The following is a 16,013-nucleotide window of genomic DNA, read 5'->3' on the forward strand; positions in this document are numbered from 1 at the left end:
CAGAAGCAATCCTTATGTTAAGCAAACTAAAAAGCAAATATGCACAAGACGACCACACCCTCTGCCTAGAGCAGGTGTTTTCAAATTTTCAGGCTGCAGAACCTGTTTTTTTTTTGTGTGTGTGGGGGGGGGGAGGAATCAGAATCCCTGATCAAAAAAGCTGCTCATATCAACTGTCAATCCTTGCCCTGACAGTGTTGCTACTGATGCCCCTGAAGAGCATTGTTGAGGTGAGAGTATATGGTCAGCTGTATTCAAAGTTTTCTTTTTCTCATTTGTTCCTTGCGGAGTTTTTTTTATCCCATTAGTTCCACAAAACTCAGTTAAGCTTGGACAGCCCAGTTTGAAAAACCCTGACTTAAAATATGTAACTGTCCATTGCGATTAGACTAAGAAGAAAACTCGACTCCGCAGGTTTGCTTTATTTCTTCTCTCCCCCTCCAAATTTCTGCAGAAATTAGTTCCAATTGGATTCTTAATTAAGTAACTCTGGTTGCAGTTTCCCACTTAACGATTCTTCAGGAAAAAGCAACTCTAGTTAGAAGAGTTGCAACTGAAAGGAAAGGGTGCAAAAGACAAGTTTATGGCTGAAACGATCAAGCAGTTTGATTTTTTCCCCCACTGTGGAAGGACTACAAGGTCTTGTACATGGGAATAAACATTTAAATATCTTCACCTGGTTGGAAAAATCAAGTTAAATGCCAGCTGTTGAAGTAACTCTTCACAAAACGGATCCACCAGGTGTTTTTTCCTGAAAAAATAAGTGCTGCCCTGTTTTTATCAGATTGAATGGAAGGGATCAGATGGAATTTTATCAGATGGAATTGAAGGGACCTTGGAGGTCATCTAGTCCAACCCCCTGCTCCAGCAGGAGAGTCTATTCCAAATATTCTACCTAGGATCGAACTCACAGCCTCCTGATTGTGAGGTGAGAGCTCCACCTCTAGGCCACCGGAGCTGCACCTGGTCTAGTCCTAGTTGGACAGCTACATGATCTGTGCTTGGGCTGAAAACCTTTGGGACTGTCTACATTGAGAAAGGTTGTTTTTAAACAACTATTGTTCCCTTCTGAAATCACATGATATTCAATTGCAAAAGTCAATCACAAAAGAAAGCAGAAGGCAAAGGAAGAGCAAGGACAGAATGCAAGAGTCACAGTCATTCAACCATGAAGATAGGAGGAATTTTCCTTCCAATAAGACAGTTTATTTCTGAAGAAAAAAAAGGACATCCTAGAGAAATCTATGAACAGAAGTGGAAGGGGATAGTCAGAACCAAGTGGAGTAGCAGAGAAGCACTACTACTTCCCAATCTGGGAAGGAGAGTAAAGCAATTGCCAAGAGGGGATTGGAGGGAAATACTTATACGTCTTCCAGTTCCAGGGCTGAGGTGTTATGTCAGGGACCGTCACTTCGATGGATACGAGCTGCAAATAAGAACTAAGTCAGATATTTTCTGTAGAGCTCTTCCACCAAGGAGGTCAACTGAGACCAGTCCCCAGCCAATTGACATCTGCTTCTACTTACAAAATCCGGACTAATAAATCATCGTGACAGCTTGCTCCCCATGTAATAGGGCTCTTCCTTGCTATTACAGTACTTCTGCTCATCCAATCAATGACAGAAGCTTCGTGTATTATGGAATCCTTGGTGCTCTCTGAGCATGGCTGTTTGCTTGCAAATGTTTCATGACCTAACTAGGTAACGTCATCAGTGATGATGATCAGTGAGGATGTTACCTAGTCAGGTAATGAAATGTCTGAAAGCCAACAACCAAGCTCAGAGAGCATCAAAGACTCCACAGGTCAACCCTGAGCTCCATATAGTTTCTTCTTTATATTTCCATAAATGCAGTATAATACAGGCACAGCATATTTTGCAGAGCAGGTCCTTTTTCAATAGGTTTGATCTTCCATAAGAAGCACTAGTGAAACCCTTAAGCTAATTTGTAGTTCCACAAGAGGTCAAGATTTCCCACTGTTTGTGAGCTAGAGAGTTTGTAATATCTCTCTCTCTCTATAGTCTTTATACGCTGTATATGCTGCATGCTTTACATGCAAACTGTCCTGACTGAATGCAAATCATTTTCTATAAAAGGATTTCCAGGTCCATGAAGAAATACTGCAAGTTAAGACAGCAGGTAGTACTGGTCCAGAGTCCCAGACCAGTGACTGGAAACATCTGAAGGCAGGCTCATCTACCACTAATTACATCCCACTTGATATAAGCTTTTTTTTCTCTTGAAAAGTTTGGCAACATCAAAAAAAAAAAAAAAACCCTAAACAAAATCAATGTCAAACTCATATTTTGAATACTGCAGGAATAGCTGCCAGGGAATTGAGGCAAGGAGACCACATTTTAAAACTCTGATGCTTTTTCATTTAAAAAAAAAATCAAGACCTACCTTTCCACATATGTCAAAGCTTCCAACTGAAACAGGAACTTTAGCTGCAATTCTAATGAAGGAGTCCATTTCTTGTATTTATTTATTTGTTTGGCTTGTTTTTATAATTCTAGGTAGAATCTTGGTCTCTCTCCTTTTAATATGCCAATTTGTGATATTCTTTTGTAAAATCTGATCTCAAGCAACATTCACCCTGCATTCCTCACAAAAATCCTTCCCACATATGAATCCAGCACTCTCCACCCCCATAAATATTGAATGAAGGAAAATTGATGAACTGCAAAAAGATTTTTAAAAAAGCAACCTCTTCTGCCCACTAGGGAGCCAACAAACAATATCTTTCCCAGATTGATGTTCTTCAGTTAGTGCTGGACTACAACTCCCAGAATTTTCAACCAGCCAATTAAAGAAAGCTAATATATAACCATGCTATCTCTTGGAGTAACGAATCAAGAAACATGGTCATGTCCACCCCAAGAACCCATACTTTTATGAAAAAAAATCTCACCTAAGTCATTGTTGTTCATCATAGCATTGGAGGCCCGAAGTCTGGGTCCCTGTTGAGTGAAGTTATAACCAAATTTCAAGAGAGAGGTGTTCCTTTCTAACATACTGGCGATCTCCATTTCTACCTTGTTGCCCAAAAGCTGGCACTTAAAAAAAGAATAGGAAAAAAAATAGCATAGAAACACTTGAATTTTAGCTGCTTGCAGGTTTATGCCTACATAATGTGGCAGTACAAAGGAGAAAGTTCATCAAAAGAGAGAAGAATGGCCCCCTCTATTATGCTGGAAAAGGGGGAAGAGGTAATAAGAGGAAGAGTTGCCTGTGACTGGGATGGGAGGAATGATAACCTACCAAAACTATAAAGAAAGAGGCTAATAGAATTATTTGTAATATTGGAGACCCAGGTTTGTCTGGGAGAAATTAAGATCTAGACAATTTAGACCTTAAAGAAATCTAGACTGAAAATTCTCTGGAATCTGCTCTAATAATATATTGCTCTAGCAACCAACAATTTAAGGAGTCAGGATAGAATAAAAGACATTTATGCCAGGTGTCATTTACACTCCCACACCCTCCACATGCAATAGGAAGCCTTTGATTGAGGATATCAAAGAATGAAAGTACACATAGCATTTCTAAAGCACTGTAGCCACCTGGAAACATCCATCATCCTTGTACAGTACGGACAAGTATTTCTCAACCATGGCAGCTTGAGGCTGTGTGGACTTTTAACTCCCAGAACTCCTTAGGGAATTCTGGGAGTTGAGGTCCACACAGCCTCAAGATGCTAAGATTAAGAAATACTGATCTACACAGACCTGTTTCATCTCTAAGCTGAATGTAAAAGACAAGCATATGTAATGCTCATTGGCTATTCCCCCTGATATCCTCAAGTGTCCTTCTATTTCAGTGCTGTAATACGAAGTCCAGATTTAAAATGGAAGAGGTAGTTAATGCTGGGGTTGTAAAATTTGGTGGAAGCCGGTCTTATTCTACACAGGTTACCTGGTTGTCAATTTTGAGTTCAATTAGTGTTGTGTTGTTCTGCAGTGCTTTTATCAGGGCCAGGATTCCAGATCCAGTAATAAAATTTGATTCCACATTTAAGCTCTTCAATACGCTGTTTTCTTTTATCATTTCTGCCAACACCTTCCAGTGAAAGAGAAGACAAAGAGAAAGGCAAAATACTTGTATATACTTGTTACTAATAACTTTAAGCAAAGGTTTAATGACAGCATCATTAATATAAGAATGCTTTTTTTGTCATAATTTAATTACACTACTGACTCAAACCAGAGTTTTCTATTTTATCTTTTGGGTGAATGAGAAACCCACAAAGAAGCTCTGACACATCAGAGGGTTGTTATTGTGAGGAACATTAGTGGTGCCCTGCTAAATTAGACCTTTTGGCTAGTTCAGCTCACAGCTGCCAACCAACAGCCCAAGGAAGTTGTACAAAGCAAAGGCAGGATATAAATCTAATAATGAACAAATTAACATAAGATTGTTTTTCATGTGAAAATAGAAATTAGCTTTTAGTGATTGGAAATCAGCTATGAGGGTAACAATAGAAGTTACAGGATCCAATCTGAGTCAGTCACTGGTAACAAAGCTTTATTCTTCCAAACTTTCGGACTTGTGCTGCAGTTCATCAACCTCTCTCTCTCCAGAGATGTTCCCCAATGATGGGCTCCAGCATGAGCTGAACAGCGTGAAAGAATAAAGCTTTGGTCCTGGAGACTGACTCTGATCCTGCAACATTATCCTGGGACACATATATTTACCTTCATTTGCAACAATAGAAGTCCTCAAATTTGGTTAATGATTAGATAGAGAGTTCTTTGTAAAGAGTACAGCTCTGCTACCAAGAAACCTAAGACTGAACATATGACAAGCCTCAAGAGTATAAGTTACCTTTTTAAAGGGGCTGTATTTTAGCTGTAGGGATTTGTATTCTTCTAAGACAGGGGGGGGGGGTCCCCAAATTTGGCCACTTTAAGACTTGTGGACTTCAACTCCCAGAAGCTGAAGTCCACAAGTCTTAAAGTGGCTAAGTTTGGAGACCTCTGTTCTAAGAACTTGCAGCCTTTCAGTGGATCTTTCCACTGTAGAATTTACAGAATGAGTTCCTCAGAGGTTGACAGCTTGGAAGCTTAACATACTCAGTCCCCTTCCTTCTTTACCCATTGCCCCAATTTCTTCTGTTTCTGTCAACCACGTCTGTCATAAGTCAAACAAACAGCTTACAACAAGTATGATTCATTAGAAGCCGGAACCACTGAATAAGAAATAGCATAGTTCAAAGAGCTGTGTGAAAGAGCCATATGTCCCAATTTCTTGCTCAGTGCAGGAATTGCTAAAGCGTTTCGGACAAGGAACTATTCAGCCTCTGTTTGAAGATCTCCAGTGAAGAAAAATATGCTACCTCATGAGGCAACCTATTCTAATAATTATTATTACCTGGAATTACTCTTATTATCTGGAAATTCCTTAAAATAAATACATCCCATGACTAATCAGAATGTCCTTCTCTATAGTTTCCTCCCACTGTTTCTGGTCCTAGTTTTTAGCCCAGCAGAAAACCAGTTCACTCCCTCTTCTATATGACAACCCTACTTCTGAAAACTACTATCACATCTTATTTCAATCATCTCTTTTCCAGACTGAATGTACCCATCCTTTTAACTGTACCTCACAGGAATTGGTTTCCAATCTCCTCCCCATCTTGATCACCCTCTTGTGAAAAGGCAGTGTTCTTATATGAGACTTGGATTTCAACCAAATAGGAAGTCATTAAAGGAGGTAATCCCAATAAAAGCTTTCCTGAGAAGATTAGGTGCAAGTCATCTGACACTTACAAAAGCAACAGGGTCATTACTTCTTGTTCCTACTATGCTGAACTTTTTCACATAGGTGTTAGTCTTCAGAGCTTCAACATAGGCTTTCAAAATAGGCACAGGAATGTCCTTTAAAAGAGAAACATCAGACAAGGGTGATGTGAACTGTTTTTACTGGGACATAACCACAAATTCCAAGGAATCAGGAATCTCCTAAATCCAGTAACACCCTTTAAATCATTTCAAACACGTCAGTTTGGTGCTATTATGCTACCTTTCCCCTGCTGAACTCTGAATCAAAAAATAAACCCATTTGGAATCATTTTATTTTATTTATTTAACTTACATACCACCCATCTTGCCTGGATAATGAGGAGTGGGAACAGAAGGTAAGAACCTCAACTTCATTTTAAAAAAATGGTAGAATGTGGTAAAACATATTGCAAAGAAAATCAAGCAACTGCACTTGGAAAGTAGTATGTCCTTTTCGTCCTTCTGCATTACTTTAGATTCTTCCTTGATTTAGAATTATAGTCCAAAATGTGCCTGGAGCAAAACATGTATAAAAAACAGCAGTCGCTTGGTTTTCTTTGCAGCTTCAGCTTTGTTTCATATGTTAAATATCAGAGAGATAGACAGGGAAAGCATCTGTCACATTAATGCCAACAATATTTTCTCTGAAATGATTGACTGCTTTTTGATGGAAAGAATGATATATATTGTTTTAGAACTACCATCTCAGTTTAACTTCTACTTTATGATTCAACTGTAGTTCTGGTGTGGAAAAGATACCTTTTTAGAAAGCCAATTCAAGTAATGGAGGGAAAAGTCATTGCCTTTATTCTCCAGAGCAAGGGTCTTCAAACTTGACAGCATGAAGACTTGTGGACTTCAACTCCCAGAATTCCTCCTCCAGTCATGTTAGCTCAGGAATTCTAGGAGTTGAAGTCCACAAATCTTAAACTTGCCAAGTATGAAGACTTTTGCTCTAGTAGAACTTCCTGTGTCATGGAGAGGGGAATGCAAATGGCAGCATATAGCAAACCTTGGTTGAGCTGGAAAAAAGGAATGCAGGTCCCATTTGGTAAATACTTGAATGGGTGACAATTCAAAGTTAGCCTATGTCTATGACATCTTTAAAAAATGTTGGGAAAAGTCAGTAGCGAGCCTCTTTATTATGAATAAACCCCAAAGAATGTATTTGTCATGCCTCTGGTGGAGACTGACTCTGAGGGAGAGAAGGAACTCTCTCAGGAGTGGAAGTGGGGCTCTGGAGGTTGTGGAGGAGGCTGGGGAAGGGCAGAGGGCCGCTGAGCAGTCAGAGGAGGACCCAGCCCATCCCCTCTCCATCCTAGGGCATGCAGGGAGGAGAGGATAAGGGAGAGATATGGTCTACTCAGGATGAGAAGTCCTTGATCCTCTACATGGGCTGCAGCTGTGACAACTGAATAAGAGTATGGACCTGCGTACAGGCAAATGCTGGGAACAAAGTGTGTAAATATCTATAGTTTATAGTTCCTCTCTGAGTTTAGCGTCCTTCCCAGTATATTTTATCTGTGGACATCCTCCAGCCCTTATCTTGCCTTGTTTGTGTTGCTTTTTTCCATCTTCGTGTAACTGTGTGGGAGTTTTTTTATCTTCCATCAAAGATATTTGGAGCTTAGAGGCAAAGCGAAGGAATAAAAGGGGCTTCACCTGTTTTCTGTGACTGTGTTTGTTTTGTATCCCACCCTGGGTCATCACAGTATTTCTGTACAAACAGTCCTTGACTTACAACCACAACTGGAATCTGAATTTCTGTTACTAAGTAAGGCAGTCATTAAATGAGTTGCACCTGACTTTATTATCTTTTTGGCACAGTAATTTAGTAGACCATAATACATATTTTGCCCCCTCTGCCTACTCAAGGCAGACCCAGGTAGAAAAGAATCCATACCTTAATATTGTTGAGATTAATTTCCTGAAGTTCTGGATCATTGTTTTTTACTCGTTCCAAAGTTTCTTCTACATTGGTTGAATTTGGCTCATCAGGAACTGGTTTATACTGGGTGGGCTTAATTATACCTACATGAGTGAAAGAGATAAAGATCCATGTCTATTTGCTTCTGATCAGACATTAGTAATACAATGAAGAAAGAGTAGTAGCCTCACTCTTACTCATCCTGTAGGTTTCAACCCTGATCTCCTAAAGCTATGATGGCGAACCTATGGCTCGTGTGCCGCAAGTGGCACGCAGAACCATCTCTACGGGCACGCGAGCCATTTGCCCCAGCTCAGTTCCACTGCGCATACACGTGCGCCTCCTGCGGGAGACATGTGCACATGCGCAGTGAGGCAGGGGGAGCACTGGGGGGGGAGGTCCTGCGCGCATAAGCAGGGGGGCGGGCATGCATTGCATTATGGGTGCACGCTCTCTCTCTCGCACTTTTGGCACTCAATGACAAAAAGGTTAGCCATCACTGTCCTAAAGTTTACAATATTTCTAACAGCATTTCTTTCACTCAGGGTATAAATGGAAGAATTTGATTCTTTGATGCTGGATTCTTATGAAAATAAATTAAAATAAGTTCAGTACCAACCCCTGATAATTGTAAGTTCTTATTGGCCAAGTGGTGATGAAAATATCTATAATGTTGTTTGGAAAGACATGGAACAGACTCGGCTTTGGTACCTTGATAAGTAAGCTCCTTTTTATTCTATTTTCTTTAAAAAATGCTTTCATATGCCTCTTACAGATGCACAGAGGAGACAGATGCAGGCATGTGTCATCCCATGTTGAAGAATTTGAATTTAAATAAGTTTATAAATAAATGTATATAATAATAATGTCTTATGTCTCTTAGCAGCTGTACTGAGAGAATAGTATGATTTATAGATTTTGTTTGGACTTTGTTTTTAAGATTTTTTTTTTCAGTTTAGAGACCAAAGAAAAGGGGGCAAATACATTTGAATGTCTTATTTTCTGAAATTCATGGTTGAAAAAAAAATTGGTGCATAAACTGCATGCTAGGAAGGAAAGCTATTTTTTCTGTGCTTCATCATAACTGGTTTTTAAAATCTACATTCATTGTAGATATTGACAATGTATTTGCTTATTTAGTGAACAATGACAAATTGTATGTCATGAAAATGACTCGCCCTCACCAGAAATTAGGAGAAAAAGTTTTCATATTATATAAGCATGTATTTAGAAAAAGTGGTTCTTTAATCAATTCTAAAATGTGTATTTTTCTGAAACTCCAGTACAATTAAATTTAACATTTGTACAGTATTAATAATTTCATCATTCTCAAGTGATCTGCTCTATAGAGGAGAATATGTTCCTCTATAATAATCAATCCTAGATAGAAAGCACTAATCAGTAACGTTCCCTGGAGATTATTTCAAAGAAGTGACTTTTCCCAGGGCATATGACTCCAAAGATGGAGATATGGATTAACGTGATCAATGTACTTTACACAAGTGCCATTAGCATCCTTACCTAAAAATTAAAGATGATTCTCTGAAAGAAAAACTAAGGAGAAGAAAACTTATAATTCCAGCAAATCCAAATGCTCAGCTTCCCCATCTTATCAAACTAGATTTGCTGACTCCAATTGAAACCAAATTTGGAGATTCTTACTGCCCTGACAATAAGCTATTGACCTATTTCTTTCTCTGTGTATAGATACTTGTTAGAACTTCAAAAACAGAGCAGGAACTATGCAAAAAAGGTGTTAACTGAATTAAGAACTACTAATTAAAATTATTGCTTGTAAAATAAGATGCATTCACAGATTTAATTAACACTATCTACAGATACCAACTATTCTGTTTCTTACTCAGAAATGCAAATCATTCTCACAAACACATGCAGACATAATCTCCTCCTTCCTTCCAATAGAAACACACACCAAAGAGAGAAAAAGAAATAACTAGAATAGAGCTGGAGCAAGAGGAAAGTTGTTCTGAGGAGGAAAAGGAAGATTCAGTGATTAAAAGGTACGGTCCATAAAAGCTCTATGTTGTGATTACACAAATGCACAAAGGGGCAAAATTTGCCTTGCAAACAGCACAACACTGCTTTTGTAATTTCCATGAAAGCACTGGATTCTGGAGATGCTTAATAAGAGAAGGCAAGAGACAGAAAGAAAAAAAATGCATGGAGACAAGGTTGGGAGAAAAGCAGTTCCATTTAATATTACAGAGTTTAAATTCAACAGGTGAAAAGTCCTCCCAAGCAGCAAGCTAATTGTTAGACTGATCTTCAAAAGGATATTTGGAGCCACTTGGAACTCATGTTTATTCCTTTGTTTTCACTGCCTTCTGCTCTTTTCATTAAATGTAAGAACACACTGAATTATATGGGGACAAAAAACAAATATAAGTGTTGAGCAATTATCTGGATTTGAAAGGGAAAAAGTGATTCTGAATAGTGTGGAAACATACATACCTGTTGGCACCTTTTGAATTAATGTGCCTTCACAGAGTATGACATGAGCACTCTCACATATTCTGAATCTGCTTTCCTCTCTTGAATCTGGATTTAATCTGAATCTATACTGTTTTATTAACTATAATTATAAAAATGCTGCTTTTGACTCCCTTTGTTAGATTATTATAGTGTTGTAAATCTTACTTACTGTCCAATCCTTCTTTGTTGACAATAGTTGTCGTCCCTCGTGCTTCATAATATTGTTGGTTACTCATCAATGTATGCATGCCAAGAATAGCTACATGAGAGAAGGAAAAAAATAAAAGAAAACAAAATTAAATAAATTTATAGATTTGTCATTCCTGCAAAAGTGATAATCTGGCCAAGACATAAGTAGCCTAGAAAAAATGTGAACAGTGATAAAATATTTGTTTTGAAAAGGGAATATTGAGAAGATCCATTGAAGCTCAGCACAACTTGTATGTTCAAATAGGATGTGATTCCTTATTTCTTCACAATGCTTTGGCTAATGACAGGTTTTTTTTTTTAAAGTAAGCAGCAACATACTAAACTGGATAATTAATCATCCATTATCAGTGGATTCCTAACTGATATGACAATGACCTGCATATTCTATTAAATGTAGGACAATTTCACTGCATCCACCTACTATGGGAAACAGGACTGGAATAAATACAGTTCTCTTCACTACTTGGCAAATTTCTATATTTTACCAAGTGAGCTCTTTGCAGTAATGCATTATGGTTTAGCAAAGCCTCAGCCTCAGCCTTTGTCCTCTAATTCCAGTATGAATAAAATCTGAGCTACTGCCTAAATCTGCACACAAACAACACACACAGAAAAATAATATCTTATAAAGTTATATCCACTCCTAGATTAGGAAACATGCAACATGCTGAACAGTTGTACATTTCATGGCTTTTTGTTAGGAATATAGTAAGTTCTGCAGTACCATAAGTGATAATTGCATATTTTAGCCGGTTATTTGTATATATGGTATATATGTTGGAACAGCACCATCTTAGAGCAGGCATTCCAGACTTGCATTTGAATGAAAATTAAGTAGCTCTTTTCTAAAGCACTGCCTGTCACCTACAATTTTTGTAAATCCTTAACAAAATATTCAATCATTGATTGAATGACTAAGACTACAGCCTCAAAAAGGACTTGTTACAACGCAGATGATGGAGTAAGTTGTATTCTTGTTGATTCAGAACACAGCATTTCCAAATTGTTTTTTCTTTATATAAAATATATATTTCTGTACTTAATTTGCTTTATTATAAACTCTAGCTTCGATCATGTTCCAGAAGTTCTTTAACAAGCTGCAAAAAAGTCAGAGTCAGATGTTCAGTTGCAAAGGATTTGTCTTATCTACCTATCCATCTTTCTGAAATACATCTTTTAAAAAAACTCCTTGCATTATTTTTTAAAAATGCAATCAGCTATATTTTAAAAAAATCAAAATAATTTTGAAAAAATATTTTTCTTTTTGTTTCTAGTCTACCACTTCCCAATTAAAGTTTCTTAAAGAAACATTACTAAGTAGAATTAATATTGGTAATATCCCAGAAAGGGGATAGAATCCATTACAGCACATCTTACAATGGGCTTGATGCCTTATTTTCACTTTGCTTTGTGTGCTAATGAGGGCTGTGGAAGTTTTTTACCAGTTGTGTCTCATGGAAATAAATCCTGGAAGGGCTATATATTCCTATGGCTGGTTGTACAGTACAAGGAATTTTTGATGATAGACCAACTTTTTGGACATGCATCTCTATATAACCATGTCTCCACACTACTGTTATCTGTTCAATTAGGACTCCTAAAATGCTGAGAATCCTAAGGAATATACTTGGAAAATCCCTGCTTAGAAAAAAAATATGCCAGCAAATAAGAATAAAACAACCTATATATAAATAATTTATCAATTCAACTTGAGATTTCACAGATATCAGTTCATCTCTTGTAAACAGCAGGCCTATGTTTTCACTAATCGACTTTTCCATTTCTGTATGGTTTTAGCCCAAAAATCAATGAGGCGTCTGCTTCTAAAACAATTTGGAAGAGAATTCCTACCTCACTGCTTGACTTACTGGTGCCACACCTCCACCTCCTGTGCTGTAGGTAGACAAAGCCTATTTGACTAGTTTGCACTAAGCAATTTATGAGTCCAGAGAGATTCCAGAATGAGAGTGGGCAATTTGGCAGAGGCCTTGGTCACAGCTTATAATGATTGGATATTGGAACATGTTCCCTTCATGGCCTCTTCTTGTTTGCCAAATGGGGACTGCTCCTTGGCTTACCAAGAAACTCCAAAAGATAAAGCTCCCAAAGAGATGCCTGGAGCCCCACTGGATGAATTTAAAGAAGCAAGCTAAAGAAACAGATAAGAGTCCATGTCTGGGATTGTCTTGTGGTGATAAGGCAGAAATATTGATCTGACCTTATTGCATCTACCAATTGGACAACCTCAATGTTCTTTACATGAGGTTGCTCTGGAAGACCACTTAGAAACTGTAGCTGGTCCAGAATGCAGCACTGCAATGTAGGATACACGTTACGCTCTGCAAGCTGCACTTATGGCCAATAGATTTATAACCAGCAATTTGCAATGCTGGTTTTGACTTCTAAGTCCCTTCATGGCATGGGGCTATTTGAAGGACTGCCTATCTCCAATGATTTCTGCTGAATATACTTATGCAAATTATTTCAGTAGATTGCAGTCTTCCAAGTAAGTTATACGACACGTAGTCCTTGAATTATGACAACTGAACTCAAAAATTCTATTAAAATTGTTAAATGAATCTGGCTTCCCCATTGACTTTGCTTGTTAGAGGGTCACAAAATATGACCCCAGAACATTTCAACCATCATAAATGCATGCCAGTTGCTAAGCATCCAAATTCTGAACACATGATCGCAGGGATGCTGCAATGGTTGTAAATGTGAAAAACAATCATAGGTCACTTTTTAAAACACCATCGTAACTTCGAACAGTCACTAAGCTGATGGTTGCAAGACAAGGACTACCTGTATATACAGTATATACTGTAATCTAGTCCCTTGAACTGTTACATACACAGGATTTGCTATGAGATGCGATAATTTATCCCAAACAATTGATGCAGCATTCTCTTTCAGAATAAAACTGAAAATCTACTTAATCTTCACATTTTAAAAAGTTTACTTTAGAAGGTACCAGGTCTAAAAAGAGTTAAACTGCACTGGGGAACTTAATTGCAATCATTAAGTTCTTGCATTTATTTCATTAAAACAAAGCAAGGTCTCAACACAGTGACTCATGCAGAGATTTTACTAATACTTTGTTTTGTTAGATGTCTCATTCTGTTAACCCTGCACCAGAAGCAGCCATAGGAATAAATACATTCAATTCAAACAGATAACAGAATTACTTAGGCCTAGTAGAAAATTATTGGAGGACAGAATAAAGCCAGGATCATGCACTAAATATTGTGGATGAGGAGTGCACCAAATTGCCAGCATAAATATGGTATGTAGATGCATTTGTATGTAAATATACATAAGCAGCTCTTGGAACTCCTGGAGTATTGCACATGTATTTGAAAAATCTATACTGTCTTTGGGTAGAAGAATCAGTTATTGCTCTTTACAGATATGAGAACTACTCATTAGTAACTATCCCATCTTGGCATAAGCTTGGGCTACATTCATTAGCTGCATACCCATTTGCCATTTTAACACAAGTTGGATTCTTGGCAGATCTTTATTCATGAGTGCACAGGGAGGGAAAATGTTCCACTTTGCCAGTCTGCATGTGACGAAGGAAATGTAAAAACCAATGAGCAAGCCTTTGGTGGAAATTCCAATTCACAATCCATTTTATGCAAAAAGAATAAAAGGATAAAGCGGACAAATAGTTTTGGATAGCGGGGTGCGCGGCAGGCCTAGTGCAGTCTTGCATTCGTAAAGCAGGACTATGAGGTCACCAGCATGGTTCTCTTACAGTCCTTCTGCAACTTCTGCTGAGATGGATGATGTCATGGAAATATGAGAGGAAGAGGCAGCAGGCTGGAAAAAACAGACATAGTTAAGGCAGGAATGGGGTTGCTTCGGGGAACTTGAGCTGAATAAAGGGAGGGGGATTTTAGTGAAATCAGAGAGATGAGGGTTAATTCACACTTTTGGAGAATAAAGCCAAGCTCAGATAAGATGGAATGGTGAAAAAGATAGCTCTGAGTCCCAGAAGAAAAGGCAGAATATGAATCTAACAAAGAGATACATGCTGGTTTCTTATACTTCTTTCTCCACATGAACCTGGGTTGTGACATCATAATGTGCCATATTTGCTTCAATATGTTTATTTTGCTTAAATAAACTACTGGACAGCCATGACAGCTGTACACAGTCCTCCTCTCCCAGTTGCTCTAGCCTAGGCATTATAGAGAGGAAGAGAAGAGCTGATTCTTTTAGGCACCATGGATTACAGAGAATCAAAATATAGACATTTGGATTGACTGGATCATTCAGGGAAAGGGATGTCCATTAAATCCAAATTTCCATCATTTGCTTTGATTTATCTCACTTATATATTGTGACTTATATAATTGACAAAATAAGTATCATGCTGTATCTTGAAACTTTAATGGACAGAGTCAAGGTGAAGTCAAAATATAACAAAAATATTTCACTGTATACCAAGCCCACTAAATCAAGGATTTGCTGTGCTTTAATATCAAATTTGCTTTACCCAGGGGGCAGCTTCACTATGCTTTATTCATATAAAAATTTCTCCCCGTATTGTTTTCTATATTTGAAAAAGTCTATAATTTCCCCCCTGTGCTGTCCAGACAGTATATAGGTAATTGGGAATTGAGGTAGTTAAGTTAGAATTGGGAGCTGTCCCCTTAAGGGAATGCCTCATGGTAAATGTAGTTAATGCATCATGGAAATGTAGTTCATGCCGTGTGGTCACATCTGTAATTCTGATTGGTCACCGAACTGACCCTTGGTTGGGTTGGGGGAGTTTCCTTTACTCTTGCTTGGACCCCAGCACCGTGCTGGTGTCTCACCCTTTGTTCCAGCGTTATGGGATGAAAGATCACTATAATTTTACACTATGAAGTCAACTATTCAAAGAATTGGACACTAGATGGATCTCAACATAACCATGAGTTATATTTGAGGATGCCCTGTGACCCAATAAAGAAACTTTGTATGGAAGCCTTTGTAGAGTATGTTTGTCTGTCTTTATATTCAGCCAGCAATCAAAAGACAGAACAGTAGCAATCAAAAGACAGAACACCCCCAGTAAAATAATCCAGAGTTGTCTCCTTTTCTTTCTTTTTTAGAGAAAGTTCAATAATTTGCTGCTTTTGTAATTTTCTTCACAGCTTTTCAAATCCTTGTCCAACTTTACACTTCCTGTGAAATTAATTTGCTATGCTGGCAAGACGGGAAGGCATTAAATGGATCATACTTTTCTTCCCATCCCAATATCAGCGTTTCAAAAATCAATCTTTAGAAATAATACTTACCTTACACCAGTGTTTCTCACTGGTGCTGGCTGGGGAATTCTGGGAGTTGAAGTCACACATGTTAAAGTTGACATGGTTGAGAAACATTGCCTTACACCCTTCCCAGCTCTTTCCCAGCCAGGCTATCCGGATTACAAATGGCTTATGCAGTTTTATAGCAGACAATGAACCCTTGGTTGGAGGGGGAAATAAGAAACCACTATATTTTCTTTTCTTTTTGTGAAGTGGGATTGGCTGTCCAACCACATATACTATCCTCAATTGTTTTCCAAGCCTTTTTCAAAGGACTATCTTGGAGAGCCTTGCAAAACC

General features: G+C 38.1%; 1 protein-coding gene across 4 annotated transcripts in view; it reads right to left on the reverse strand.

Moving 5' to 3' along the window:
* Nucleotides 1-16,013, reverse strand: part of TMOD1 (tropomodulin 1) — a 45,303-nt gene that overhangs the window by 1,301 nt on the left and 27,989 nt on the right. Inside the window, exons 5-10 of one of the 4 annotated variants that reach the window (XM_026672931.2) lie at nucleotides 10,370-10,459; nucleotides 7,684-7,811; nucleotides 5,769-5,876; nucleotides 3,916-4,059; nucleotides 2,912-3,056; nucleotides 1,368-1,426 (exon numbers count right to left, since the gene is read on the reverse strand). In XM_026672931.2, the coding sequence (XP_026528716.1) occupies nucleotides 1,398-1,426; nucleotides 2,912-3,056; nucleotides 3,916-4,059; nucleotides 5,769-5,876; nucleotides 7,684-7,811; nucleotides 10,370-10,459 (644 nt within the window). In that variant the 3' untranslated portion in view covers nucleotides 1,368-1,397. Of the gene's footprint in view, nucleotides 1-1,351; nucleotides 1,427-2,911; nucleotides 3,057-3,915; nucleotides 4,060-5,768; nucleotides 5,877-7,683; nucleotides 7,812-10,369; nucleotides 10,460-16,013 lie in introns of all 4 variants that reach the window. The other 3 variants (XM_026672932.2, XM_087957393.1, XM_026672930.2) reach the window with 3 other exon arrangements.

This window comes from Notechis scutatus, chromosome 2, assembly GCF_049901735.1.
Source record: "Notechis scutatus isolate UNSWTSFEM ecotype Mainland chromosome 2, rNotScu1.2, whole genome shotgun sequence".
Taxonomy (NCBI): Eukaryota; Metazoa; Chordata; class Lepidosauria; order Squamata; family Elapidae; genus Notechis; species Notechis scutatus.